Raw genomic sequence first — 27,638 nt, forward strand, 5'->3', positions numbered from 1 at the left:
TGTAAAATATAAAGTTGACTTCTTCGTGGATTTCACCTATCGTGGGTTATTTTTAGAACGTAACCCCGCGATAAACGAGGGACCGCTGTACTGAAACAAATGCAAGATATAGTTTAATGCCATATTAAGGAACATTAACATCTCCATGAAGACAAGCAGGATTCGGACCGTCCTGTAAAGAAATTCAAAGATCATGATAGAATTCTGACTCCCGCAGTATCCTCAGTCTCTCATATAACACACACACACCGTCTGTAGTTCATTATAAGTTCATATTGAGTTTGTTTTGGTGTGTGCGTGAGTTTGTCGTCATGGCGACCCCAGCGTATCGAAGCCGCAGAACTTCCATCGTTTCTCCAGATTGGCCCCGACTCCGCTCAGCTCCTGCCTGAACATGGAGGGAAGACGCAGCATCAGGCGCTCCAACTCTCCCCCCGTCACCTGGAAGAGGAGAGAGACAAGATCAGGACTAAACCAGGACTAAACCAGGACTAAACCAGGACTAAACCAGGACTAAACCAGGGCTAAACCAGGACTAAACCAGGGCTAAACCAGGAAAACCAGGATAAACCAGGAAAACCAGGAAACTAAACCAGGAATAAACCAGGACTAAACCAGGACCAGGGTAAACCAGGACTAAACCAGGACTAAACCAGGACCAGGACTAAACCAGGGCTAAACCAGGACTGAACCAGGACTAAACCAGGAATAAACCAGGACTAAACCAGGACTAACCAGTAAACCAGGACCAGGGCTAAACCAGGAAACCAGGACCAGGATAAACCAGGGCTAAACCAGGATAAACCAGGGCTAATAAACCAGGACTAAACCAGGACTAAACCAGGGCTAAATAAACCAGGATAAACCAGGACTAAACAGGACTAAACCAGGGCTAAACCAGGACTAAACCAGGAATAAACCAGGACTGCCAGGCTAAACCAGGAATACATGACAAACCCAAGCCTAAACTGGGACTAACCCAGATCTAAACCAGGTCTAAACCAGGTCTAAACCAGGACTAAACCAGGGCTAAACCAGGGCGAGACCAGGGCTAGACCTGAACGAGACCAGGACAAAAACAGAGACTGAACAATGACTAAAGACTAAAGCACTAAACTTGAATTAGATCAGCGCTAAACCAATAAAACAGGAATAGACAAGGACTAAACCAGGGCTAAAGTAGGACTAGGCCAGTACTAAACAAGGTCTAGATCAAGGCCAAGGCTAAACCAGGGACTAAACCAGGTACTGAATGAGGGCTAGACCACAACTAAACTAGGACTAAACCAGGATTAGATCAGGACTAAACCAGGATAAAAAACAAGACTAAACAAAGGACTGAATGAGGACTAAACACCCTAACCCTAAACCACGACTAAACAAGTACTAAACTAGAGATAAACCTGGACTAAACCATGACTAAATGAGGACTAAACCAGGGACTAAACAAGTACTATACTAGGACTAGACCAGGGCTAAACCACCAGACATAAACCAGGACTACAGGGAGAGAGGTAAGACCAAGAGTGAACCAGGAATAAAAGAGGACTAAACCAGGACTAAACCAGGGACTGAACGAGGACTAAACAAGCACTATCCTAGAACTAGATCAGGGCTAGGCCAGGGCTAAACCACCACAGATGAACCACGACAGGAAGAGAGAGATCTAAAACCAAGACTGAACCAGGGTTAAATGAGGACTAAACCAGGACTAATCCAGGACTAAACCACGGACTGAACAAGAACTAAACAAGCACTATCCTAGGACTAGATCAGGGCTGGACCAGGGCTGAACCACCAAAGTCACACCAGGACTAAACAGGACTAGAACAGAAATAGACCAGGACTAGACCAGGACTAAACTAAGATGAAATCAGGACTAAACGAGGCTAAACCAGAACTAAACCCGGACTAAACAAAAGACTTCATTCAAACCTCACCTTAGAGTCCAGTCTCTGCATGTAGGACCACAGATACTCCAGGTTGGCTCCAAACGGATGGACATGGAGGAAGGTGGACATGACACCTGCAGAAGAGAGCAGCGTCGTCCAATCAGAACAGTCGAAACGATATACTGTGTAACTTTCCAGGTTTAGAGAAGTAATTAGAGCATTAATTACAGAAATATGAGTCATAAACCATCAACAAATCCAATATCATCGGTCTGCTGAACATAAATAGGTGTTTGTTCCCTAAACAGGAACACCTCCCGTTTTCTTCTTCTCCTTCCACGAGGAGCTGTCAACATCTGGTGTAACATATACTGTATGTCAAGTAAGACTGATACATTGACATTAGCACTGAACCTGTAGACATGTACAGATGTAGATGGGTCCAGTCAAGTGGTAACGGAGGGAAACAGGGGCAGATTTTTTACATTCAAATGTCTCTTATTCAGAAACTAGAGGGACTATTGAAATAAGTAAAGTATCAGAATGTAGGAAAGAGTTACACTCCAACAGGGTCAAGTTAAACCTGTGAGATTCTGTCAAGTTGTTGACAAAAAATTTAAAAACTCATGTCCTTAACAGAGGGAATAAAATATTCAACACTTTTTGGGCAATAAATCCAAACAGTGATAACTCTTGGTTCTCACTTACATATCCTTAACAAACTGGTTTGAATATTTGCTTCATATAGTTTTCTACCATATGGTACAAGATTAGGTTGAAAAACCTCTTACTTTTTGAGTCATGAGATTTTTTATTAAGAAAGGTCATGGTAACGGAGGGAAAAGTAACGGAGGGAAAAGTAACAGAGGGAAAATTGTGCAAACAAGTAGAAGGTGCATTATTTTACATAATTTGTCAGTTTTTTTCTTCCGAATACTTTAATATTACTTCAAAATGAAAGGAAACTATTTCTATAAAATATGTCAGTCCTTCCAAGCTAATTTTTATCATTTTAAATAATTTTTTTTTTTTAAATCATGTATGTTCATCAACAGTTCAAAGATGGAATAACACAAGATATGATGAAATACATCCATTTATTTACATGATTTGCAGGTCTTTGAAATTTGGGAAATAATTTTTGTTCCATGTTTCATACATGGTCTGTTTAAAACGTATGGAACTTTAGAACCAAAAATGGTACAGAAAAAAGGTCAACAGTTTCATAAACTAGAGTACATATGTATCTGTTCAATACATTTTATATCAGATGCATTAACTTGAATTTTTGGCCTTGTTGTTTACTTCTGCTTGACCGGGCCCAGATATAGATGTATTATTGTTTATGACTGAACCGAGTAGTAAAACCAGGAACTTCAAGTTTAAATGCTAAGCCGCCACTGAACGTTGCGTAGTAAAATGTTGGGTTGTGCAGTGCATTGTTTTACTTCTTAAAATAGCTTATGTCCCCTTCCAAAAACAAAACAAAACAAACAAACAAAAAAAAACTATATTGTAGTTCCTACTTCCTTCAGTACATTCAACACATCAGTAGGTCTACTGCTGTGAGTGCATCATTTGGATATGAAAAAACTGCCTTTATGATAAATACTTATGTAACGATGTACTTGGGCATGCTGTACAATGCAATATATTTTGGACATGAACATATTGCAGTACTGTTTTCATGTCATTTTTATCAATCACAGATAAGAAGGGGAAGCATAGCTGTCAATGTGTGGGTCAGATACCTCTCGTGAAACACAAATGTTGCCGCTTTGCTTCGACCACACACAGTGTAGACTTTTGCCAAGAAGAAGCGAAAAAGCGGAAGAGTGCAAAATTCTTTCTGATTGGTTGATTACACATTAGAGGAATGCCCATTAGGGAATTTGTGTTGCACGTCTGGAGCATCAGTGCTACACACCGACCGTCCTCAACAAATCTGCAATCTGACAGTTAAACAACAAATTTCACCTGAAAATTCTGACTTTCCAGCACCACTTTTAAGTTCATTTTCTATAGTGCGATATCTGTTAAATAGTGAAATCCACCAAATGTTTATTTAGTAGAGAGATGGTGCAAAAGTTGAAGCGTCTCGGAGACAAAGCGGCCCCTCTCATCTCATTTCCTAATGACTCCAGGGGCCTTTAAATCAATACAACGTGAAATTAAATCTGCCCCACAGAAAAACCAAGTGTAACCAGCCCTCCATTCAATTCATCCATTTTCATTTGGTTTAGACGCACACGGCACAGGACAGACGAGAGACACACAGAGGAGGGAGAGAAAGAGGAGGGGGAGGTGAGGAAGAGAGGTGATGAAGAGGGAGGGGAGATAGGGGGAGAAAGAAGGGGGGAAAGGAGAGAAGGGGAGAGAGAGGAGAGAAAAAGGAGAGCGAAAAGAGGGAGAGAGAGGGGAGGGAGGGGGGAGAGAGAAAGCAGAGCAAGAAGAGAGAGAGAGAGAGAAAGAGGGAGAGAAAGAGAGAAGAGGGAGAGGGGCGAGGGCAGAGAGAGAGAGAAAGGAGAGCGAGAGGAGGGAGGAAGAGATGGAGAAAGGAGAGCGAAACAAGGGAGAGAGAGGAGGAGAGAGAGAGGAGGAAGAGAGAGAGGGAGAAAGGAGAGAAGGAGAGAGAGAGCAGAGAGAAAGGAGAGCGAAACACGGGAGAGAGAGGAGGGATAGAGAGAGAGAAAGGAAAGCAAGAAGAGGGAGACAGTGGAGAAAGAGGAGGGAGAGAGAGAAGAGGTGCAGAGAGAGAGAGGAAAGAGAAAGGAGAGTGAGACAAGGGAGAAAGAGAGGAAAAGAGAGAGAGGAGAGAGAAAGGAGAGCAAGTGGGGGGAGAAAGAGAGGAGAGAGAGAGAGAGAGAGAGAGAGAGAGAGAGAGGGGGGGTGGAGAGGTGTGTTAGAGTAAGTAGAAGAAGAGAAGCAAGAATGGAGAAGTGATAAGAGAGAGAAGGAGAAAGAGAGAGGGGGAGATACAAGAGGAAGAGGGAGACAGACAGACAGAGAACAACAGAAAGAGAGAGAGAGAGAGGGTGGAGTGGAGAGATAATAGAGGAGGGAGAGAGAGAGAGAGAGAGAGAGAGAGAGAGAGAGAGAGAGAGAGAGAGAGAGAGAGAGAGAGAGAGAGTGAGAGAGAAAGAGGAGAGAGAGAGAGAGAGAGAGAGAGAGAGAGAGAGAGAGAGAGAGAGAGAGAGAGAGAGAGAGAGAGAGAGAGGGGAGACAATAGAAGACAGATGGGAGTGCGTAAGGTTAGACAAGGCGACAGAGCAGCCTTTAGTCCTGCATTCAACCAACAGACTTTCATTTAATTACATTTTCCTTCCACTCATTTCAACACAAAGCCTGAGTGTGGCACCTTCACCTCACAGCAGCGGGGTCCTGTTCCACTCAGGCTGTGGGCTCTGTGGGTCTGCACGTGCCCCACACTGCTCCTCACGAGTGTAACCCACAAGTGAGAAAAGGGGGAGTCGAATGTAGAGGACAAGTTTGAAATCGTCTTATAATTCATCCTCTGCATTTGACCCATTCTTCGGTGTCTCTGGGTTAGACGTGCATTTCAACTATTCCTCAATGTCTCTGTGTTAAACCTGCATTTGACCTATCCTTTAGTGTCTCTGAGTAACCCTGTTTTTTGGCCTATCCTTCAGTGTTTTATTGATTAAACCTGCATTTGACCCATTCTTCAGTGTCTCTGGGTTAAACCTGCATTTGACTCATCATCCAGTGTCTCTGGGTAAGACCTGCATTTGACCCATTCTTCAGTGTCCCTGGGTTAAGCTTGCATTTGACCCATCATTCAGTGTTTCATTGATTAAACTTACATTTGACCCACCCCTCAGTGTCTGTGGGTTAAACCTGTATTTGACTCAACCTCCAGTGTCTCTTGGTTAAACCTACATTTGACCCATTCCTTCAGTGTCTCTGGGTTAAACCTACACTTGACCCATCCTTCAGTGTCTCTGGGTTAAACCTACACTTGACCCATCCTTCAGTGTCTCTGGGTTAAACCTGCATTTGACCCACTCTTCAGTGTCTCTGGGTAACCCTGTATTTAACCCATCTTTCAGTGTTTTATTGATTAAACCCATTCTTCACTGTCTCTGAGTTAAACCTAGATTTGACCCATCTTCCAGTGTTTCTGGGTTAAACCTACATTTAACTCATCTGTCAGTGTCTCTTGGTTAGACCCTTCTTCCAGTGTCTCTGTGTTAAACCTGCATCTGACCCAACCTTCAGTGTCTCTGGGTGAGCCTGCATTTGACCTATGGTTCAGTCTCTCTGGGTTAGACCTGCATTTGTACTGTTCATCAGTGTCTCTGGGTTAAACCTATCAGGAGCAGTGGGACCCATCTCCAGACACAGGCAGAAGATGCAAATTCCACACAGAAAAGATGTAAAGGCCTGACCAACCTGTGAGTTGAACCCAGAACCTTCTTGCTGTGAGCTCAAAGTGCTAACCAGTCATCCACCAAACCAATGCACCATGAGTAAGTGATGTCTCCATTTGTTTTAATAACAGACATTTACTGAATCCATTTAAATCCTCCTTAAGAGATGTAGTATGTGATGAGAGCTCCTGTTTTAAAAGCTCTTCTATTGTAAACAGTCTAATGTGTGATATGATGTTACATTTGTATATTTTTAATGCATTGACAGTGTTGGGGAGTAACAGATTACATGTACCAGAGTTACGTAATCAGAGTACAAATTATGAGTAACTGTATTCAATTACAGTTACTGTTGAAGTGAGTTGTAATTAGATTACAGTTACTTTGTTGAAATAAATGGATTACACATTTTGGACTATATCCCTTTTTTTTTTTTTTTTTGGTAATTCCACTCATTGCTGGACACTAAACCAGGTCTAAAACCAGGTCTAAAACCAGGTCTAAACCAGGACTAAACTAGATCTAACCTAGGTCTAAACCAGGTCTAAACCAGGTCTAAAACCAGGTCTAAACCAGGTCTAAAACCAGGTCTAAAACCAGGTCTAAACCAGGTCTAAACCAGGTCTAAACCAGGTCTAAACCAGGTCTAAACCAGGTCTAAAACCAGGTCTAAACCAGGTAAACTAAAACCAGGTCTAAACCAGGTCTAAACCAGGTCTAAACCAGGTCTAAACCAGGACTAAACCAGGACTAAACCAGGTCTAAACCAGGTCTAAAACCAAGTCTAAACCAGGACTAAACCAAGTCTAAACCAGGACTAAACCAGGACTAAACCAGGTCTAAACTATGTCTCAAAAAGGATTTAACAAGACTAAACTTCTTCTATCAATACTATTTTTTATTTAGTTAAATAAAGTCTGGGCTTTTTATTTTCTTTTAGCAGACAAAACATCTTATGTTATGATTTCCTCGTCTTTGCTTCTCTACAGCAAACCAAGTAATCCAAAGTATTCAGATTACGTTACTCACTTTAAATAATTTAATGGATTACATTACAAACTACATTTTGAGGTATGTAATCTGTAATCTGTAGGGGAAAACATTTTAAAAGTCACCTTCCCAACACTGTGTATTGACTGTATTGACCAGGTCGTTTGTTAATGAGAACTGGTTAATAAAGGGAAATGCTGTTTATACTGGAATATAAAATAAAAATACTGTAAATGTCTGTTTGTGTTTTGGTCAGCTGGAGTTACACAGCAGTGACAGAGGAGCTCACACACAGAAGAGCGTGGCTATTTTTTCATGTGAGTTTGTGAGAGTCACTAAAAGAGACGGATGTGACACTTTAGACCAGCTCAGAGATACAGGCTCTTACACTGAAGTCTGCAGAGTCTGGAGGAGGGAGCAGACGAAAGCAGACTTACCCAGGAGCAGGGCCTCTCTCTCGGACACGATGCCTCCTCTCCTCCCCTCTCCTCTGCGCTCTCGACTCGGGGACACGCACGGGACACAGCCGCTCACCACCTATGGGCCAAAACATGACAGTACACATGACAGGAGCTGAGGAGGATGTTAATACCCCACTTCTATGGCATTTTAACTGCTAACACAACATTCGATTTGATCACCATGTTACCTTTTATTGTTTTGAAAAGACTCAATTCGCTGGAAAAGCTTAACATGTTTTATAAGTTTCAGTTTCATTTTTGACGCTCTGAATCAAAAGTCGCTCTCCCTTCACGCGCTATCACGTTACAGTTGACCTGTGCTCTGGTCAGTGTTGGGAAGGTGACTTTTAAAATGTATTTCCCTACAGATTACAGATTACATACCCCAAAATGTAGTTTGTAACGGAATCCATTAAATTACTTAAAGTGAGTAATGTAATCTGAATACTTTGGATTACTTGATTTGCTGTAGAGAAGCAAAGACTAGAATACCGTAACATAAGATGTTTTGTCTGCTAAAAAAAAATAAAAAGCCCAGACTTTACTTAACCAAATTAAAAAGTATTATTGAGAGAAGAGGAGGAGGAGACACGGTCCGCACAGCATGGTTTAGTCCTGGTTTTAGTCCTGGTTTAGTTCTGTTTTAGTCCTGGTTTTAGTTCTGGTTTAGTTCTGTTTTAGTCCTGGTTTTAATCCTGGTTAAGTCCTGGTTTCAGTCCTGGTTTTAGTCCTGGTTTAGTTCTGTTTTAGTCCTGTTTAGTCCTGGTTTTAATCCTGGTTAAGTCCTGGTTTCAGTCCTGGTTTTAGTCCTGTTTTAGTTCTGTTTTAGTCCTGGTTTTAATCCTGGTTAAGTATTGGTTTTAGTCCTGGTTTAATCGTGGTTTTAGTCTTGATTTAGTCCTGGTTTTAGTCCTGGTTTTAGTCCTGGTTTTAGACCTGGTTTTAGACCTGGGTTAGACCTGGTTTAGTGTCCAGGAAGGACTGGTAATACTGAAGGAAAAAAAAAAAAAAAAAAAAAAAAAAAGGATTTAGCCCAAAATGTGAAAGGAAAATACCTCCATGTAATCCATTTATTTCAACAAAGTAACTGTAATCCAATTACCACTCACTGAAACAGTAACTGTAACTGAATACAGTTACTCATAATTAGCATTCTGATTACGTAACTGTGGTGCATGTAATCCGTTACTCCCCAACACTGGCTCTGGTAATGAAGCTACTGCACATCGTATCGGGTTTGTCAAGTTGTAGTGCAGGGGTCATCAAACTATGGCCCGCGGGACAACTCCCGGCCCGCCACGCCCCTTTGACTGGCCCTTCACTACTTGAACTGGCCCTATGAGGCAATCCTCAAAAGTTGTCATGGCCTAACTACTTTTTGTCAAATAATAACACGTGTGCATCTTGTATTTTGTTCATTTTTTCAATTAAAAAAGGATATTTATATGAAGTATTTGTATTTATATTTAAATAATTATATGCCGTATTTACATTTGCTGCAGAATTTTCGTCACGTGACAAACTCAAGTTCAAACAGCGAGAGTCAACACCTGTGCAGAGTTCTGTAGTGCAGTAAAGAACAACAAAATGACTTGTGTTAATGTACAAAAACTTCACAGAGAGTGTCAAGTTTTCAAAGAACAGGGGATGACCGATTATTTTTTGTTCAGTGTAAGGACCGTGCCGTTTGTCTGATATGTAAAGAAAGCGTATCGGTTTTTAAAGAACATAATCTGCGTCGTCATGGTCAAACAATTCTGTTATACGACTGACCCGACCCTGGCCCCCGTCACAGTCAGGAGCCATAATGTGGCCCCCAGAGAAAAAAGTTTGGTGACCCCTGTTGTAGTGTGTCGTTTTGTATTATGTTTTTGTATATTTATGGAGAATTGTCATGTGGGAGGCCAATTATCTTACAGAATCTTACAGCTAACCATAAGGAAGGTCTGAATTGGGCCTGGGAGAGATCGCTAAATTATTCAGACATGCTTTTCAATAAAGTATAGAACCTTTACAATGTTAAATGCCTGTTAATCCTCCATATATGCTCATATTATCTTAGATATGTTTTGAATTGAGATAGACAGAGGTGTGGCTGCCATTCTGTTCTTCTGAATTATGAAGACAATTTTATTAATTTTGAAATATACAATAGAATAGAAATAGTAAAGTTTGTGGTGTATGTTGTAAGGATTTGTTGTCTTATATTGTCACAGTTGTGTCAGTGCAGTGGAGTGAACTGTACCTCGTCCTGTAGTTCAGAACTGGTGCTTTCCACAGTCTCCACACTGTTGTTTAGCAGCTGGGAGAGAAGAGAGAGAACAGAGGTTTATTTAACACAAAAATACTGAGGTCTATAAGTCTTTAAGTCCTGGTTTAGATCTTATTTAGACCTGCTTTAGACTTGGTGTAGTCCTGGTTTAGACCTGGTTTAAACTTCATATTGTTATTCAGCAGCTGATCACAAAGAGAATAGAAGTCTATTTAACACCTGCATCCTTGTCTAGTCCTGGTTTAGTCCTGGTTTGGACCTGTTTAGTCCTGGTTCAGTTCTAGTTTAGGCTTGGTTTAGATCTGGTTTAATCCTTGTTTAGACCTGGTTTAGTCCTGTTTCAGTCCTGGTTTAGCCTTGGTTTAGTCCTGGTTTAGTTCTGGTTTAGTCCTGATTTTGTCCTTTGGTTTTGGTTTAGTCTTTTAGACCTGGTTTAGTCCTGGTTTAATCTTTGTCTAGTCCTGGTTTAGTACCTGGTTTAGTCCTGTTTAGTCCTGGTACAGCCTTGGTTTAGTCCTGGTTTAGTCCTGATTTACTACTGATTTAGCCTTGGTTTAGATCTGGTTTAGTTCTGGTTTAGTCCTTGTCTAGTCCTGGTTTAGTTCTCGTTTAGTGCTTGTCTAGTCCTGGTTTAGTTCTAGTTTAGTCCTTGTCTAGTCCTGGTTTAGTCATGGTCTAGTCCTCGTATAGTCCTGGTTTAGCTCTTTTTTTTTTTGGTTTTTGTAGCAGTGGTTTATTTTAGTCCTGATTTAGTGCTCTTGAATTGTAGTTGTGGTTTAGTCCTGATTTTGATATTATAAACTTGGTTTAGGAATTTCACAGAACCAATTTAGTCCTGGTTTAGTCCTTTTGGTTTAGTCCTGCATAGTCCTGGTTTAGTCTTGTTCAGTCTTATTTCACAGACATTTTTTCAGTCCGGGGTTGGTCCTTTTGTAGTCTTGCTCTGGTCCTTGTTTAGTCCTGTTTATTCCACAGCAAAGGAGCAGAGGGAGATGTCTGTTCTTTGAAAATGTTCCAGTATAAACCTTTATCCGTGAACTGAAAGCTCTGTTGTGTTCTAATGCAGCTGTGCCATTCAAGACCAGTGACCCATTTACCGCCTCACCGAGCCCATCAAAAAACACACTGTAGCTGCTTCATACTGACCACTGTGTGTGTCTGCTCTCTGCTCTAGACCTGGTTTAGACCTGGTTCTGTCCTGGGTCTGTCATGGTTCTGTCCTAGTTCATTCCTGGTTTAGTCCTGGTTTAATCCTGTTTCAGTCCTGCTTTAATCCTGGTTTTCTCTTGGTTTAGTTCTGGTTCAAACCTTGATTTAGTCCTGGTTTAGATCTGGTTTAGTCCTAATTTAGTTATGGTTTAGTCCTAATTTAGTCCTGATTTAATCCTGATTTAGTGGCAGGTCAGTCCTGGTTCAGTCCTGGTTTAGTTCTGGTTTAGTCCTGGTTTAGTCCTAGTTTAGTTCTGGTTCAAATCTAGATTTAGTCCTGGTTTAGTTCTGGTTTAGTCCTGGTTTTATCCTGGTTTAGTTCTGGTTCAAACCTTGATTTAGTCCTGGTTTAGTTCTGATTTAATCCTAATTTAGTCCTGGTTTAGTCCTGGTTCAATCCTGGTTTAGTTCTGGTTCAGTCCTGGTTTAGTCCTGGTTTAGTTCTGGTTCAAATCTAGATTTAGTCCTGGTTTAGTCCTGGTTTAGTTCTGGTTTAGTCCTAATTTAGTCCTGGTTCAGTCCTGGTTTTGTCCTGGTTTAGTTCTGGTTCAAACCTTGATTTAGTCCTGGTTTAGTCCCAGTTTAGTAGCAGTTCAGTCCTGGTTTAGTCCTTGTTTAGTCCTAGTTTTGTCCTTGTTTAGTCCTTGTTTAATCCTGGTTTAGTGCTGGTTTAGCTCTGGTTTAATCCTGATCCAGTCCTGCTTTAATCCTGGTTTAGTCCTAGTTTATCTCTGTTTCAAACCTTGATTTAGTCCTGGTTTAGTTCTGGTTTAGTCGTAATTTAGTTCTGGTTTAGTCAGTCCTAGTTTAGTCCTAGTTTAGCTCTAGTTTAATCCTGGTTCAGTCCTGGTTTAATCCTGGTCTAGTCCTGGTTTAGTTCTGGTTCAAACCTTGATTTAGTTCTGGTTGAGTCCTAGTTTAGAATCATTTTTTACTAGTCACTTGGAGTAAAACGCTGGTTTAATCCTAGGTTAGCTCTGGTTACGTCTAACTTAAAATACCTGGTTTAGTTCTGGTGCAATCATGGTTTCATCCTGGTTTGGTTCTGAGTCGATACTTTTGGTTTTTTTTTAGCTCTGATTGTGTTCCAAGCCTGCTGTCCTGGTTTGCTCTTACCTGGTTTAGTCTATTGCACTTAATGGCTCAGTCTAATACCTGGATATTGTTTGGCCTTGTTTATCCGTGTAGTCTCTTAGTCTGATGAGGTCTACAGCTGCTGCATAGATCTGTAACATGAGCCTCTGCTGCTATTAGTGCTACACTCACAACATCACCTCCCTCCTCCTCTGCCTCATCTGATCTCCTCCTCTGCTCCGCCTGACATTCTCCTCTGCGCCATATGAGCCTCCTCTCCATATGACCTCCTCCTCTGCTCCATCTGACCTCCTCCTCTCCATCTGACCTCCTCTATCCTGTCTGACCTCCTCCTCTGCTCCATGTGACCTTCTCCTCTGCTCCATCTGACCTCCTCCTCTGCTCCATATGACTTTCTCTTCTTCTCTCCTCTGCTTCTTCTGACACCCTCCTCTGCTCCTCTGACCTTCTCCTCTCCTCCTCTGACCCTCTTCTCTGTTCCTCTGACCTTCTCCTCTGCTCCATATGACTTTCTCTTCTTCTCTCCTCTGCTTCTTCTGACACCCTTCTCTGTTCCTCTGACCTTCTCCTCTGCTCCATATAATCTCCTCCTCTCCATCCGACCTCCTCCGCCCCGTTTGACCTTCTTCTCTGCTCCGTTTGACTTTCTCTTTTGCTCCATGTGACCTTCTCCTCTGCTCCATCTGACCACCTCTTCTGCTCCATATGACCTCCTCCTCTTGTCTCCTCTGCTTCTTCTGACCTCCTCCTCTGCTCCATATGACCTCCTCCTCTGCTCCATATGACCTCCTCCTCTTCTCTCCTCTGCTTCTTCTGACACCCTCCTCTGCTCCATCTGACCCTCTCCTCTGCTCCATATAACCTCCTCCTCTCCATCTGACCTCCTTTGCCCCGTTTGACCTTCTTCCCTGCTCCGTTTGACTTTCTCTTTTGCTCCATCTGACCTCCTCCTCTGTTCCTCTAACTTTCTCCTCTCCAATCCTCTTCTCTTCTGGCCCTCTCCCCCTCCTCTTCTCCATTGGTCTAGAGTATTGTTTTGTTTTGTTCATAGCTCACACACTGAAGAGTTTTGAAAACAGTAGAATTGGAGACATATTCACACAAGTCAATCATGATGAATACTGCATTATGTCTGTCAGTTATGAACTGTGAGTGGCTTTTCCTCGCTGCCAGAGCACTTACTGTGGTCACTACATTCACATTCTGTTTACAGATGCCTTTCTTTCTGCTCCAGTCTTCCTGATAGTCCTGATTTAGTCCTAGATTAGTCCTGCTTTACTCCTTGTTTAGTCATGGTCTAGTCCTCGTTCAGTCCTGGTTTAGTCCTGGTTTAATCCTGGTTTAGTCTTGGTTTAGACCAGGGGTGTCCAAACTTTTTTCATCAAGGGCCACATATCTAAACACAAATGAAGCAGTGGGCCGTAGACTAGAGCTCAGTACAGCGAATAACTGAAATATGTGCATGTTTAAACATGTTAGAATGAACCATCAGTCTTTATTCATGCTAAGATCCTTAAAACCACACACTAAATATTGAAAATTGGCTTTATCAAGGTAGATTTTCAAAAAACTTGCAGTAAAAGTTTACTTTTCATTGATCAAGGCAATTTGGGCCAATTCACCTGGAAGCCTGAGGGCCAAGAAAAAAATATCTGAGGGCCGCATTTGGCCCCCGGGCCATAGTTTGGACATGCCTGGTTTAGACTTAGTTCAGTCATGGTTTATACCTGTTTTAGTAATGGTTTAGTCCCGGTTTAGTCTTGGTTTAGACTTAGTTCAGGCCTGGTTTAGTCCTGGTTTTGCCCTGGCTTAGTCCTGTTTTAGTCCTGGTTTAGACTTGGTTCAGTCCTGGTTTGGTCCTGTTTTAGTAATGGTTCAGTCCTGGTTCAAACTTAGTTCAGTCCTGGTTCAGTCCTGTTTTAGTCCTGTATTAGTCCTGGTTTTGTCCTGTTTTAGTCCTAGTTTATTCCTGGTTTAGTCCTGTTTTAGTCCAGTTTTAGTCCTGATTTAGTCCTGTATTAGTTCTGATTTAGTCCTGTTTTAGTCCTGGTTTTGCCCTGTTTTAGTCCTGGTTTAGACTTAGTTCAGTCCTGTTTTAGTCCTGTTTAAGTAATGGTTCAGTCCTGGTTCAAACTTGGTTCAGTCCTGGTTTAGTCCTGGTTCAGTCCTGTTTTAGTCCTGTTTTAGTCCTGTATTAGTCCTGATTTTGTCCTGTTTTAGTCCTAGTTTATTCCTGGTTTAGTCCTGTTTTAGTCCAGTTTTAGTCCTGTTTTAGTCCTGGTTTAGTCCTGTTTTAGTCCTGGTTTAGTCCTGGTTTAGTCCTGGTTTAGTCCTGTTTTAGTCCTGGTTTAGTCCTGTTTTAGTCCTGTTTTAGTCCTGTTTTAGTCCTGTATTAGTCCTGATTTTGTCCTGTTTTAGTCCTAGTTTATTCCTGGTTTAGTCCTGTTTTAGTCTTGTTTTAGTCCTGTTTTAGTCCTGTTTAGTCCTGTTTTTAGTCCTGTTTTAGTCCTGTTTTTTAGTCCTGTTTAGTCCTGTTTTAGTCCTGGTTTAGTCCTGTTTTAGTCTGTTTTAGTCCTGTTTTAGTCCTGGTTTAGTCCTGTTTTAGTCCTGTTTTAGTCCTGTTTAGTCCTGTTTAGTCAGTCTGTTTTAGTCCTGTTTTTAGTCCTGGTTTAGTCCTGTTTTAGTCCTGATTTTTGTCCTGTTTTAGTCCTGTTTAGTTCCTGGTTTAGTCCTGTTTTAGTCCTGGTTTTAGTCCTGTTTTAGTCCTGTTTTAGTCCTGGTTTAGTCCTGTTTAGTCCTGTTTTAGTCCTGGTTTAGTCCTGTTTAGTCCTGGTTTAGTCCTGTTTTAGTTCCTGGTTTAGTCCTGTTTAGTCCTGGTTTAGTCCTGGTTTTAGTCTGTTTAGTCCTGGTTTTAGTTCCTGTTTTAGTCCTGGTTTAGTCCTGATTTAGTCCTGTTTTAGTCCTGTTTAGTCCTGGTTTAGTCCTGGTTTTAGTCCTGTTTTAGTCCTGTTTTAGTCCTGTTTTAGTCCTGGTTTAGTCCTTGTTTTAGTCCTGTTTTAGTCCTGGTTTAGTCCTGTTTAGTCCTGTTTAGTCCTGTTTTAGTCCTGGTTTAGTCCTGATTTAGTCCTGTTTTAGTCCTGTTTTAGTCCTGGTTTAGTCCTGGTTTAGTCCTGTTTAGTCCTGTTTTAGTCCTGTTTTAGTCCTGTTTAGTCCTGGTTTTAGTCCTGTTTTAGTCCTGTTTTAGTCCTGTTTTAGTCCTGGTTTTAGTCCTGTTTAGTCCTGGTTCCTGTTTTAGTCCTGTTTTAGTCTGTTTTAGTCCTGTTTAGTCCTGTTTTTAGTCCTGTTTTAGTCCTGGTTTAGTCCTGTTTTAGTCCTGTTTTAGTCCTGGTTTAGTCCTGTTTTAGTCCTGGTTTAGTCCTGGTTTAGTCCTGTTTTAGTCCTGGTTTAGTCCTGTTTAGTCCTGTTTTAGTCCTGGTTTAGTCCTGTTTTTAGTCCTGGTTTTAGTCCTGTTTTAGTCCTGTTTTAGTCCTGTTTTAGTCCTGTTTTAGTCCTGTTTTAGTCCTGGTTTAGTCCTGTTTTAGTCCTGGTTTTAGTCCTGGTTTATAGTCCTGTTTAGTCCTGGTTTAGTCCTGTTTAGTCCTGGTTTTAGTCCTGTTTTAGTCCTGGTTTAGTCCTGTTTTAGTCCTGATTTAGTCCTGTTTCCTGTTTAGTCCTGTTTTAGTCCTGGTTTAGTCCTGGTTTAGTCCTGGTTTAGTCACCTCTCTCTCCAGGACTCTCTGTTCTTCTCTCGCCGTCTCCAGTTCGTCTTCTCGGCTCCTCAGCTGCTCCTGGAGACTCAACAACTGCTGCAAAACAAAACACACAGGAACATCATTCAAACGGACGACTGTGGAACTTCTCTGGACACCTGCTCGTCTCCATGGAGATGTGATTGTTTCAGGAAAGTCACATGGTGCATCTTTAACTTTAGTTTTAAAGATTATTGGGTTACTGGGTTAGATCTGAAATTCAAGTCGAAGAGAAGTGGAGAGAGAGAGTGAAAGGGGAGGTGAGAAAGGGAGCAAAGACAGAGCAAGAGAAGGAAAAAGAGAAAGAGATGGAGAGGGGTAGAGAGTGAGTAAGAGGAGAGAAGCAGAGAATAGAGAGATAGAAGAGGGAAAGAAAAAAATAGTAAGAGATAAAGAGAGGTGGAGAGAAAGAGTGAGAGGGGTGGAGAGTGAGAGGAGAGAGGAAGAGAGAGAGTTTCTGTTGGTGGCTTGTTCCATCACTCCTGTCACTTCTAATAGAAACAGACAAGAGTCAAATCAGGCTGAACTCTGAGCCTGTGGAGAAAAAGAGAGCGGATATTCAGAAACTAAAGTGATATGGGGAGAGAGACACGCTTTTAAACAAATAAACAGCATCAACTAAACAAGGACTAGTGCAAATAAAATGTACTCTGTGTTAAGGGCGATATCTTTATATTTTAAATATATCAAGATATTTTTAAACACAAACTGGATTCTGACATATCGTATATATCCATTGTAAGGCTTATATTGAATTCTTATTTTGCCACTTTGCTTGTTTGCCTTCTCAGTGCTCACCCCCGCCTCCTTGCTTTTGTTACCCCTCCCCTCGTATGTTTTCTCATTCACTACTCACTACTGCAGTGAATGCCAAAAACTGGTGTCAACCAAAGCTTCCAGCACAACAAACCTTTTCCACCATTTACAGACAGGCATCAGCATCCTCTGTCACAGAGAGAACACTTATATTCCACTGAGTCATGTCCTTTAGTCTGACAGAAGCTGACACATCAGTGCACAAGGAGCGACCTGTTTTTTCAGTGTTTACCATTTATGTAAATGAGCCATGTGGTTTTAACTTTTGTTTTTGTAAAACATAAACAAATGTATCAAAGCTGCATTAAACACATCATAATCTCAAATGGCTGATGTGGCTCTATAGTGGTTATGGTTTATATGTTGTAAAGTTTAGTCATGTAAAGTTTATTTATGCAGAAATTTATTTTAATGAATAATCTGCTGCAGTGTAAAACTTGTACAACAGTGTTTGGAAACATTGGGTTTGATCTGTGCAGTGGATTGTGGGAAACCTCAGAGCTCCTTACCTCTGGTGAGGAACACGGATCTATTAAAATAAGGAACATCCTGAGCTTCATAGTTCTGGTTATTGTTTGGTTAACAGAGATTATAATGCACAGATGAGCTTGAGTTGAGTTTTGGAGTTGAGGAAATATGTACTATGTCTTCCTTAATTTTATAGTTAAATTTATTATTTTATTATAAAGTATATAATTTTTTTTTGTAAATGTCACAGAAGCACTTTGTTCCTATGTGAACAACCGACCTCTTTGCACTTCAATAAAAAAGACCTTGTGGAATTTGTCATATTTGGTTTTGCAATCATTTTTGGGGGGGTTATTTTTCCTGTACACATATTGAAATATATATCGTAAATATATCGAGATTTTTGCTTCATATCGCACAGCTCTACTCTGTGGGTAAATGGTAAAGTAGTAAAGAAAATCCAGTACCAATAAAGACTAGGGATGGGACAAACAACAATAATATTGTGATAAAAAGGGTAGACATTTGTGATAACTGCCAACAATATACAAAAGAATTGTTTTATATATACAATATACAACAAATAACAGCCATTTTAACACTAGAATGTACTTAAAAAAAAAGCTGTTTGTCTTTACTGTTTTCTTCTAGATCTTTATTGTTTTCACTCACAAAGCACAACTCTATAACAGCCAAATAAAGACTAAGTATAGAAGAACTTGTGAAAAAAACTGAAGGTACTACTCATTATTGTTACCTGCTGCATTTGGTGCATGCTTTGCTGCAGCTGCTGTATCTGAGCTTCTGGGTTCTGGTTCAGTCCCTGGTTTAGTCCTAGTCCTTGGTTGAGTCCCTGGTTGAGTCCCTGGTCCTCCTCGGGTCCTCTGGCTCTGCTCTCTCTCCTCAGCAGGTCCACCTCGTTCCTGTATGCATCGAGCTGCCACCGGAGGGAGTCGTTCTCCTCACGCAGAGAGGCCTGGCTCTGCACGCCTGGAACAAACAGAAAGGTCAAAGGTCAGTGCATCCATCAGGGGGTTTAAATCTTGAAAATGCCCAAATGTATTTCACTTAAGTTAAGTTATTTCTGAGACTAATAATTCCCATTTCACCCAGACTGGTTCAGGGACAACAGACTCAACCTCCGACTGTTAGATTGCCACATAGCTCACACAAGAGTTGGTATAGCAGAGGTTGAGGGTTAGATTCCTGTACCGTTTTGCTCCGTGCAGATCCTTTTACACAGATGTTCATTGTCTTCTTCGTCAGACATCTCCATCTCTTCTTCTCTTCTGATCCCCATCACCTCCTCACTGTGGGCGTTCCTCAACTCCTGAAACACAACATCACCTAACATTAAAGTCCCACTGAGTAATATTTCAGACATTTTTGGTCTAAAAATTTTCATATTAACCCACACCATGATCCTGTTTTTTTATTTTGCTATTGTGTCCATAAATAAATTCCTGTTGCTAATATAGAACTTGGCTCCAAAGAGCTTCATTTAGAATATAGAAGAATATCTTTATTTGTCACCGTAACAGATACAACAAAATTACGCACAGTCCTCGTCCAGTGAAAGGTAGTCCCCTCGTGCTCGTGGACTAGGTTGTTGAGGCCTCTGACCACGACTGCCACCTAGTCCTCTTTGCACCCACAGACCAAAGGCCCAGCCATCAGGCGCACGCTTTTGACCCCCAACCCCAGGCCTGGCTCCAGGGTGGGGCCCTGGTTGTGCCATACTGGGCAATGTCACGATCCTTGGTATTATACTCTTCATAGGGCTCCATGAGCAAAGGTCCATCCATCCATTTTCTTCCGCTTATCCGGGGCTGGGTTGCAGAGGCAGCAGTCTAAGCAGGGACTCCCAGACTTCCTTGACCCTGGACATTTCTTCCAGCTCCTTCAGGGGGACCCCAAGGTGTTCTTTGGGCAGCTGAGAGACATAGTCCCTCCAGCTTGTCCTGGATCTTCCCTGGGGCCTCCTCCAGGTGGAACATGCCCAGAACACCACCCGAGGGAGACTGCTCCTCTTGAATCCGAGCTCTTCTCGTGTGACCGAGCTCCTCACCCTATCTCTCAGGGAGCGCCCAGCCACCTCGTGGAGGAAACTCATTTTGGCTGCTTGTGTCTGTGATGTTGTTCTTTCAGTCACTGCACAAAGCTCATGACCATAGGTGAGGGGAGGACTGTAGATTGAGCGGTAAATCGAGAGCTTTACCTTTCGCCTCAGCTCCCTCTTCACCACAACGGCTCGATACAACGAGCGCATCACTGCTGACGCTTCACCGAGCCGCACCGGTGAGCAAAGGCAGCGATAAATAAAAGATAAAAAGCGTCCATGAATAGAGTCACTGTGGACGTTTAAAAAAGTGCATAAAACCTCACACAGCCACACATATCCCAGTCAGACACATCAACTTTCATACATGTAAAACGTCAAAACTAGGCTCTGGTAGCACCTTTAGTGAAATAATGGTTGTTGGGTAAAAACTGTTTTGTTCTGTTTGTCCTGATTTGACTGGAGCTGAACACTGTGAACAACGCTGCACTCTCTTACTCCACTTCTTTATATACTCTATGTGACACCTACAGTATATGTCATAACACTCTCTTACCTTTTCTCTCACCTCTCTGTCCAAGTGTGTTTAGAGCTCAAAAATACATTAAACCTTCAGACTGTAAGTGGGCTTGCTTCTCCACAGACTTGACTGGTACTACCTTCTTGTTCCAGTAGAATAGTTAGTTGCTATGATCACGTTGAGGTTTGGTTTGTTGCCAGTGGATACTTAGACACTCTTCACGTTTACTGATTTGGTTAATGTAAGAATAAAGTGTGAAAGAGAGAGAGTCTTCAGTCACTAATGGCTCAGAGTTTTTCTGTGTGTGAACGTCTGAATATGTACAGCACTTTATTAGAACTCTCATCAGATCTGTGCTTTACTAAAGAACGACAGGAGAGACGGAGAGAACGGAGACGAGAGAGGAAGAGAAATGGTGAGGGAGGGACAAAAGGTGTAAGAGAGAAAGAGAAAAGGAGGAAATGATGATATGGTGAAAGGAGAGAGAAAGGAGGAGAGAAGGAGAGAGAAAGATGGGAAAGAAAGAGGGAGGGACAAGGGGTAGTGTAAGATAAGCAAGAAAGAGAAAATGATGAAATAATGGAGAGAAAAGAGAGAGGGAGGGAAAGAGAAAGAGTGAGAGTAGTAGGTAGTAGAGTGATAGGAGAGAGGAGAGAGATGGTAAAGATGGAGAACAGAGAGCGAGGGACAGAGGGTAGAGTAAGATAAGAGAGAAAGAGAAAAATAATGAAATGATGAAAGGAGAGAGAGAGAAGGGAGTAGGAGAGAAGAAGAAGAGAGAGAGAGAGAGAGGGAGAGACAGAGAGAGAGCAGAGAGGGAGGGAGAGAGGATAGTGGTGATGAAGACAGAGGAGAGAGAGGACGGGACAGAGCGAAGAGAGAAAGGGAAAAGGGATGAAATGATGAGAGGGAAAGTGGGGAGGAGGAGAAAAGGAGGGAGAAGTGATAAAGATAGTGAAGAGAGAGAGAGAGAGAGAGAGAGAGAGAGGGTATTGTAAAATAGAGAAAAAGAGAGAAAGGATGATGAAATGATGGAGAGAGATAAAAGAGAGCGTGAGAGAAAGAGAGAGAAGGTAGTGGAGGGAGTAGGAGAGGAAGCAGAAAGGAGGAGAAGAGAAGGAGAGAGAAACAGAGTGGGAGGGAGAAAGAGTAAGTAGCGGATTGACAGGCGAGAGAGAGAAGAGCAGTGGTAAAGATGGAGAAAAGAGAGGGACAGAGGGTAGTGTAAGATAAGAGAGAAAGCGAAAAACGATGCAATGATGAAGGAGAGAGTGGGAGGAAGAGAGAAGGAGAGAGAAAGGAGAGAGAGAAGGAGAGAAAAAAAGGATAAAATGATGAAGGAGAGAGAGAGAGGAGGAGGATAGGAGGAGAGAGAGAGAGTGAGAGATGGAGAGAGAGAGGAGGAGAAGTGATTTGATGAATGCAGTTTCCATAGAGACAGACTTACCACAGTGACACTGAGCACACACACGGCTTTAACTCAAACTGAGCTGAGCCGGACTCAGACTCTAATCACACACGACACACCAAAACTGGACTAAACCTGGACTAAAGCTGGACTAGACCTGGACTAGACCTGGACTAAACCTGGACCAAACACCTCAAACCAGGACAAAACCAGAAGAAAATCCTAAAACAGTGACAGCTCTGAGATTAAAAAAAGAAAAGAGATCGAAGTGTTCATCTCTGTGTCCTTGGTAGGGGTGTGCAAAAATACTGAAATATCGATATATCGTATTGTTTAATGTGATGATATAGTATCGATATCGTGGGCTGCTGTATCGATACACCAAAAAATACTCTTGGCGATATATTTTACTAAATTATTTTGTATTAAAATGGTGTGTTTCATATTCATTTGCAAGAGCAAAGACTTTTAGTTTCACAGTCATGATTTAGCCTTTATTTTTTATCGAACTGTATCGAATCGATTCGAAATATATCGTATCAAATTGAATGCTCGCTGTATCAAGCTATCTATAGTATCGTGGCCTATGTATCGTATCATGGCCTGTGTATCAAGATACGTATCGTATCGTGGCCTATGTATCGAGATATGTAACATATCGTGGCCTATGTATCGAGATATGTAACATATCGTGGCCTATGTATCGAGGTATGTATCGTATCTGCAACTTCTTAACTAGTCAACAGCCCTAGTCCTTGGAGTATTTGATTTTGACATTATTCCTTGTTTCTCTTTTTCTTTTTTACTTCTTGTCTCCGTTACGAGTGACGTTGCACTGTCTTACTCCATATCCTTATACGATGTATGTGACACATATATCGTAACACTCCCTCCTACCTTTTCTCTCCCTTTTCTCCTTCTCTCCCTCTCTTTTTCATCCAGTTTTCACATTTCTGACAGGTATCACAGAATACACTGTTCCCTCTCTCTCCTCTCTCCATCTTCCTCCATCTCTTTCACTCCCACTATTCTGGCAGTTATCAAATCATAACACACGCTGTATTCCCTCTCTCTCTCCCTCCTTCCCCCTCTCTCTCCTCCCTCTCTCTCCCCTCATTCCCTCTCACACTTCTGACAGATATCTGAACGCACACTGTACCCCTCTCTTTCCCCTCTCCCTCCCTGTCTCTCCTCCCTCTTTCTCTCTCCTCTCTTTCCTCCCTCTCTCCTCTCTCTCCCCCGCTCTCACTATTCTGACAGATATCATCATATCATAACACATTCCTTCTCTCTCCCTCCTTCTCTCCTCCCTCTCCCCTCTTCTCTCTTTCCTCTCTCTCCTTGCTCTCCTCGCTCTCCTCCCTCTCCTCTCTCTCTCACCTCTCTCATCCCTTTCTCCTCTCCTTTCTCTCCTCTCTCTCCCCTCTCTGCTCACTCTCCTCTCTCCTTCCTCCCCTTTCTCTTCTCTCTCTCCCCTCTTTCCTCCCTCTCCTCTCTTTCCTCCCTTTCTCCTCTGTCTCTCCTCCCTCTCCTCTCTCCTTTCTACCTTTCTCCTCCCTCTCTCCTCTCTTTCTCTCTCCTCTCTTCTTTCCTGACAGACATCCTAACACACACTGTATTCCCCCTCTCCTCTCTCTCCTCTCTTTCCCTGCCTCTCTCATCTCTTTCTCTCTCTCCTTTCTTCTTTCCTGACCGATATAACACACACTGCATTCCCTCTCTCCTCTCTGCTTCCTCCCCTTTCTCCTCTCTCTCTCCCCTCTTTCCTCCCTCTCTTCTCTCCTCCCTCCCCTCTTTCCTCCCTCTCCTCTCTCCTTTCTCCCCTTTCTCCTCCCTCTCTCCTCTCTTTCTCGCTCCCCTTGCTTCTTTCCTGACAGATATCCTAACACACACTGTATTCCCCCTCTCCTCTCTCTCTCTGCCTCTCTCCTCTTTTTCTTTCTCTCTCCTCTCTTCTTTCTTGACAGATATCCTAACACACACTGTATTCCCCCTCTCTCTTTCTCTCTCTTTTTTCCTGACAGATAGATTTCGTAGCACACACGCTGTATTCCCCTGTTTGTCGGCTGGATACGACTCGTGTTTAATTATTAAAAGTGAACCCTGGAAATCATAGTTTCCATGGCAGCGGTTTTCAGGAAGTGCAGCGCTCTCTGCTCAAGAGAAGACGTACAGAGACACGGATCACACACCTGTCCAACAACTCATCCTATATCTGACACAGAGAAGGACAGAGAGACAGAGAGAGAGGACAGAGACACGGATCACACACCTGTCCAACCATCCTATATCTGACACAGAGAAGGACAGAGAGACAGAGAGAGAGGACAGAGACACGGATCACACACCTGTCCAACAACTCAGCCAACACAGAGGGACAGAGAAACAGAGAGACAGAGGGACAGAGACACAGATCACACACACCTGTCCAACTCATCCTATATCTGACACAGAGAAGGACACAGAGAGAGAGAAGAGAGGGACACAGAAACAGAGAGATGGAGAGAGAGAGAGAGAGAGAGACAGAGACAAAGAGACAGACAGAGAGAGAGACAGAGAGAGGGAGAGAGAGAGAGAGAGACAGACAGAGAGAGGGAGAGAGACAGAGAGACAAACAAAGAGAGAGACAGAGAGAGAGGCAGAGAGAGAGACAGAGAGAGGAAGAGAGGGACACAGGAACAGAGAGATAGATAGATAGACAGAGAGAGAGAGAGAGAGAGAGAGAGACAGAGAGAGAGGGAGAGAGGTAGAGAGACAAAGAGACAGACAAAGAGACAGAGAGACAGACAGAGAGAGGAAGAGAGAGGGACAGAGAGACAGTTAGAAAGAGAACGACAGAGAGAAGACAAAGAGACAGAGACAGACAGAGAGAGCGAGAGACAGAGACAGACACAGGAGAGAGACAGAGAAAGAGAGACAGACAGAGAGAGAGAGAGAGAGAGAGACAGAGAGACAGAGAGAGAGAGAGAGAAAGGGAGGGACAGAAAGATGGCGAGGGAAGAGAGAAAGAGAGAGAAAGAAGGACAGAGGGAGAGAGAGAGAGAGTGGGAGGGACAGAGAGATGTCAAGGGAGAGAGAAGGAGAGGATAGAGAGAGGGGGAGGGAGAAAGAGCGAAAAAGAGACGGGGAGGGGGAGAGATACAGTAGATAGGTAGAGAGTGAAAGAGTGAGAGAGGGGGGGCAGCATTAGAAAATAAAGGTACTATATGTTCGTCAAATCTCATACTATTTTTTATTATTTTATTACAAAACCGTTGGACATAATGGTCAAGATTGTGGAGATTCAGAGCTTTCACATGAGGCCTGTCCATAATCTGAGACTGTGCAGTGCTCACCTCACACTGCTTCCTCCAGATCTCGATGTTCTTGCGCTGAGCTTTGGTGAAGTGGTCCCAGGCCTTTTGTTTCGAGGCAGCCGAAAACACGCCGCAGATCTGCTCAACTACAGAAAGAGAGAACAGGAATTCAACCAAAACTCAAACAATGGACTGATTTACACATCCTGTTACGTAAACCACCAGTGACCCTGCAGTTTAGACTCGTACTATGATACTGTGTTATGTTTTTTGGTGCTCTGTGGACGGAGCTCTAGGCGCAATCTTATGCAATGAAAAAATCAAATAATTACAGACAGACAGATGTGAGCTCCATTATTTCAGTTATTAAAAAAAAAAAAAAAAAACTAACAAAAGGCTGTGTGTGATTTGTACTGGACAGATGTTCATTAACAGATTCTTGTTCCATTAACACTTGTGAAACAGAAAGTAATGCAGCTGACACCTCTAATGTATGAGGTCTAGTTTAGCCCTGGTTTAGTCTAAATTTCGACCTGGTTTAGTCCTGGATTACTCTGGTCACTCTGTATTCTTAATTTACACCTTTAGTCATTGAACAGTCCTAGTTTACACAGGGTTTAGTCCAGGGTAAATCCAAGTTGTGTCCTCGTTTAAACTTGGTTCAGACTTGGTTCAGACTTGGTTTAGCCCTCGTTTAATCCTAGTTTAGTACCGTGTTAGTCCTAATTTAGTCCTGGATTAATCCTGGTTTAGTTCTAGATTAGTCCTAATTTAGTTTGATTTTAATCTTTGGTTTGGTTCTAGTCCTTGGGTAGTCCTAGTTTATTCCTGGGTTAGACTTTGGGTAATTTTAGTAAATCCTAGTTTATTCTAGTTTAGTCCTGATTTATTGGTTTAGACCTGCTCGAATCCTGATTTTGTCCTATAATTTAGATCTACTCTAATCCCGATTTAGTCCGAGTTTTGAATTGGTCTAATCCTGATTTAGTCCTAGTTTAGACCTGGTCTAATTCCTGATTTAGTCCTAGTTTTTAGACCTGGTCTAATCCTGATTTAGTCCTAGTTTTTAGACCTGGTCTAATCTTGATTTAGGCCTAGTTTTTAGACCTGGACTAATATTGATTTTGTCCTAGTTCAAACCTGGTCTAATCCTGATTTAGTCCTAGTTTTTTAGACATGGTCTAGTCCTGATTTAGTCCTAGTTTTTAGACCTGGTCTAATCTTGATTTTGTCCCAGTTTAGACCTGGTCTAATCTGATTTAGTCCTAGTTTTTAGACCTGGTCTAATCTTGATTTTGTCCTAGTTCAGACCTGGTCTAATCCTGATTTAGTCCTAGTTTTTAGACATGGTCTAGTTCTGATTTAGTCTTAGTTTTTAGACCTGGTCTAGTCCTGATTTAGTCCTAGTTTTTAGACCTGGTCTAGTCCTGATATAGTCCTAGTTTTCAGACATGTTCTTGCTGCAGTCCTTCCATTCTGTCAGTCTGACCTCCCCTTGACACCACCTCACAGTCTGATAATAATGAAGCCGGAGCTGCAGCCGAGGATGATGGGAAAGCGTTGTCATGGAGACGCAGATCCCCGACAACTAAACGGCCCGGACGGAGGAAGAGAGGAAGAGGAGGAGAAGGGCTACGAGAGTCCAAGCTACAACAAGAAATATTTTTATTCACATTGCCCTTTGGATAACTTTTATGTCATCTGTATACCTGGGAGTACTGTGTGTTGCTATCTGGGGGCACTTCTCTGTCTGAAGAGCTCAGATTAGACTTTAATCTGAGTTTTGTTAGTAGCTCCATTTCTCAGTTTTCATCACTACTACGGAGAAGATAAATAGATAGAAATAACCCTTTTCTTCTCCTTTCCTCGCAGATGAAGAACTGAGGAATCTACGGGTCGACTAAAACACATACACTGGTTGAGGATGGAGAGCAGAGCGTTCTTGAAGGTCTCTTTTGCCCGCTCCAGCTCCTCTTCGCTCTGGGCCTTGTCGGTGATGAGCTGCCTCACGTGGCTGTTGGTGGACTGGATCATGGAGTAGAAGTGGTTGGCGTTTCTTCGGTTCACTTCGCCGCGCTCGATCCATGTGTACAGAACCGCCGTGGCATCGCTGAATTTATGATCATCTGAGAAACAAACACACAAGAGTAAAGTGAGATAATAGATAGAATGGGAGTTTTATCTGGCAACCGTTAAACAAAAAATTCAGGATTTGAGTTCAGAGCATCTTCAAGACCTGTGTTCCTCATCTGCAGAGGTCAGTATGAGGGCATAGTTTAGTCCTGGTTTAGTCCTAGTTTAGTCCTGGTTCAGTTTTTTCCTGGTTTAGACCTGGTTTAGACCTGGTTTAGGTTTAGACCTGGTTTAGTCCTGGTTCCTAGTCCTGGTTTAGACCTGGTTTAGACCTGGTTTAGTTTAGACCTGGTTTAGACCTGGTTTAGACCTGGTTTAGACCTACCTGGTTTAGACCTGGTTTAGTCCTGGTTTAGCCTGGTTTAGACCTGGTTTAGTCCTGGTTCAGTCCTGGCTTAGACCTGGTTTAGACTTGGTTTAGACCTAGTTTAGACCTGATTCAGACCTGGTATAGTCCTGGTTCAGTCCTGGTTTAGACCTGGTTTAGACCTGGTTTAGACCTGGTTTAGACCTAGTTTCGACCTGGTTTAAACCTGGTTTTGACCTGGTTTAGTTGTGCCTGGTTTAGTCCTGGTGTAGACCTGGTTTAGACCTGGTTTAGACCTGGTTTTGACTTGGTTCAACATAGTTTTGTCCCGGTTTTGACCTGGTTTAAACCTAGTTTTGTCCTGGTTTAGACCTGGTTTAGACCTAGTTTAGACCTGGTTTAGACCTGGTTTAGTCCTGGTTCAGTCCTGGTTTAGACCTGGTTTAGACCTAGTTTTGTCCTGGTTTAGACCTAGTTTAGACCTGGTTTTGACTTGGTTTAAACCTGGTTTAGACCTGGTTTAGTTGTGCCTG

At 42.5% G+C, this 27,638-nt stretch overlaps 1 protein-coding gene across 1 annotated transcript in view; it reads right to left on the reverse strand.

The window, feature by feature from the left end:
* Window positions 1-309: 309 nt before the first annotated feature.
* enox1 (ecto-NOX disulfide-thiol exchanger 1) overlaps window positions 310-27,638 on the reverse strand; it is a 77,314-nt gene continuing 49,985 nt past the window's right edge. The window contains exons 6-14 of the mRNA XM_055151130.1: window positions 26,579-26,791; window positions 24,705-24,811; window positions 18,595-18,712; window positions 18,140-18,372; window positions 16,078-16,155; window positions 9,980-10,036; window positions 7,711-7,810; window positions 1,941-2,026; window positions 310-441 (exon numbers count right to left, since the gene is read on the reverse strand). Coding sequence (XP_055007105.1) covers window positions 310-441; window positions 1,941-2,026; window positions 7,711-7,810; window positions 9,980-10,036; window positions 16,078-16,155; window positions 18,140-18,372; window positions 18,595-18,712; window positions 24,705-24,811; window positions 26,579-26,791 — 1,124 coding nt within the window. The remainder of the gene's footprint in view (window positions 442-1,940; window positions 2,027-7,710; window positions 7,811-9,979; window positions 10,037-16,077; window positions 16,156-18,139; window positions 18,373-18,594; window positions 18,713-24,704; window positions 24,812-26,578; window positions 26,792-27,638) is intronic.

The sequence above is a fragment of the Boleophthalmus pectinirostris genome, unplaced genomic scaffold (assembly GCF_026225935.1).
Source record: "Boleophthalmus pectinirostris isolate CB_2022bp ecotype Guang Dong unplaced genomic scaffold, ASM2622593v1 HiC_scaffold_1, whole genome shotgun sequence".
NCBI lineage: Eukaryota > Metazoa > Chordata > Actinopteri > Gobiiformes > Gobiidae > Boleophthalmus > Boleophthalmus pectinirostris.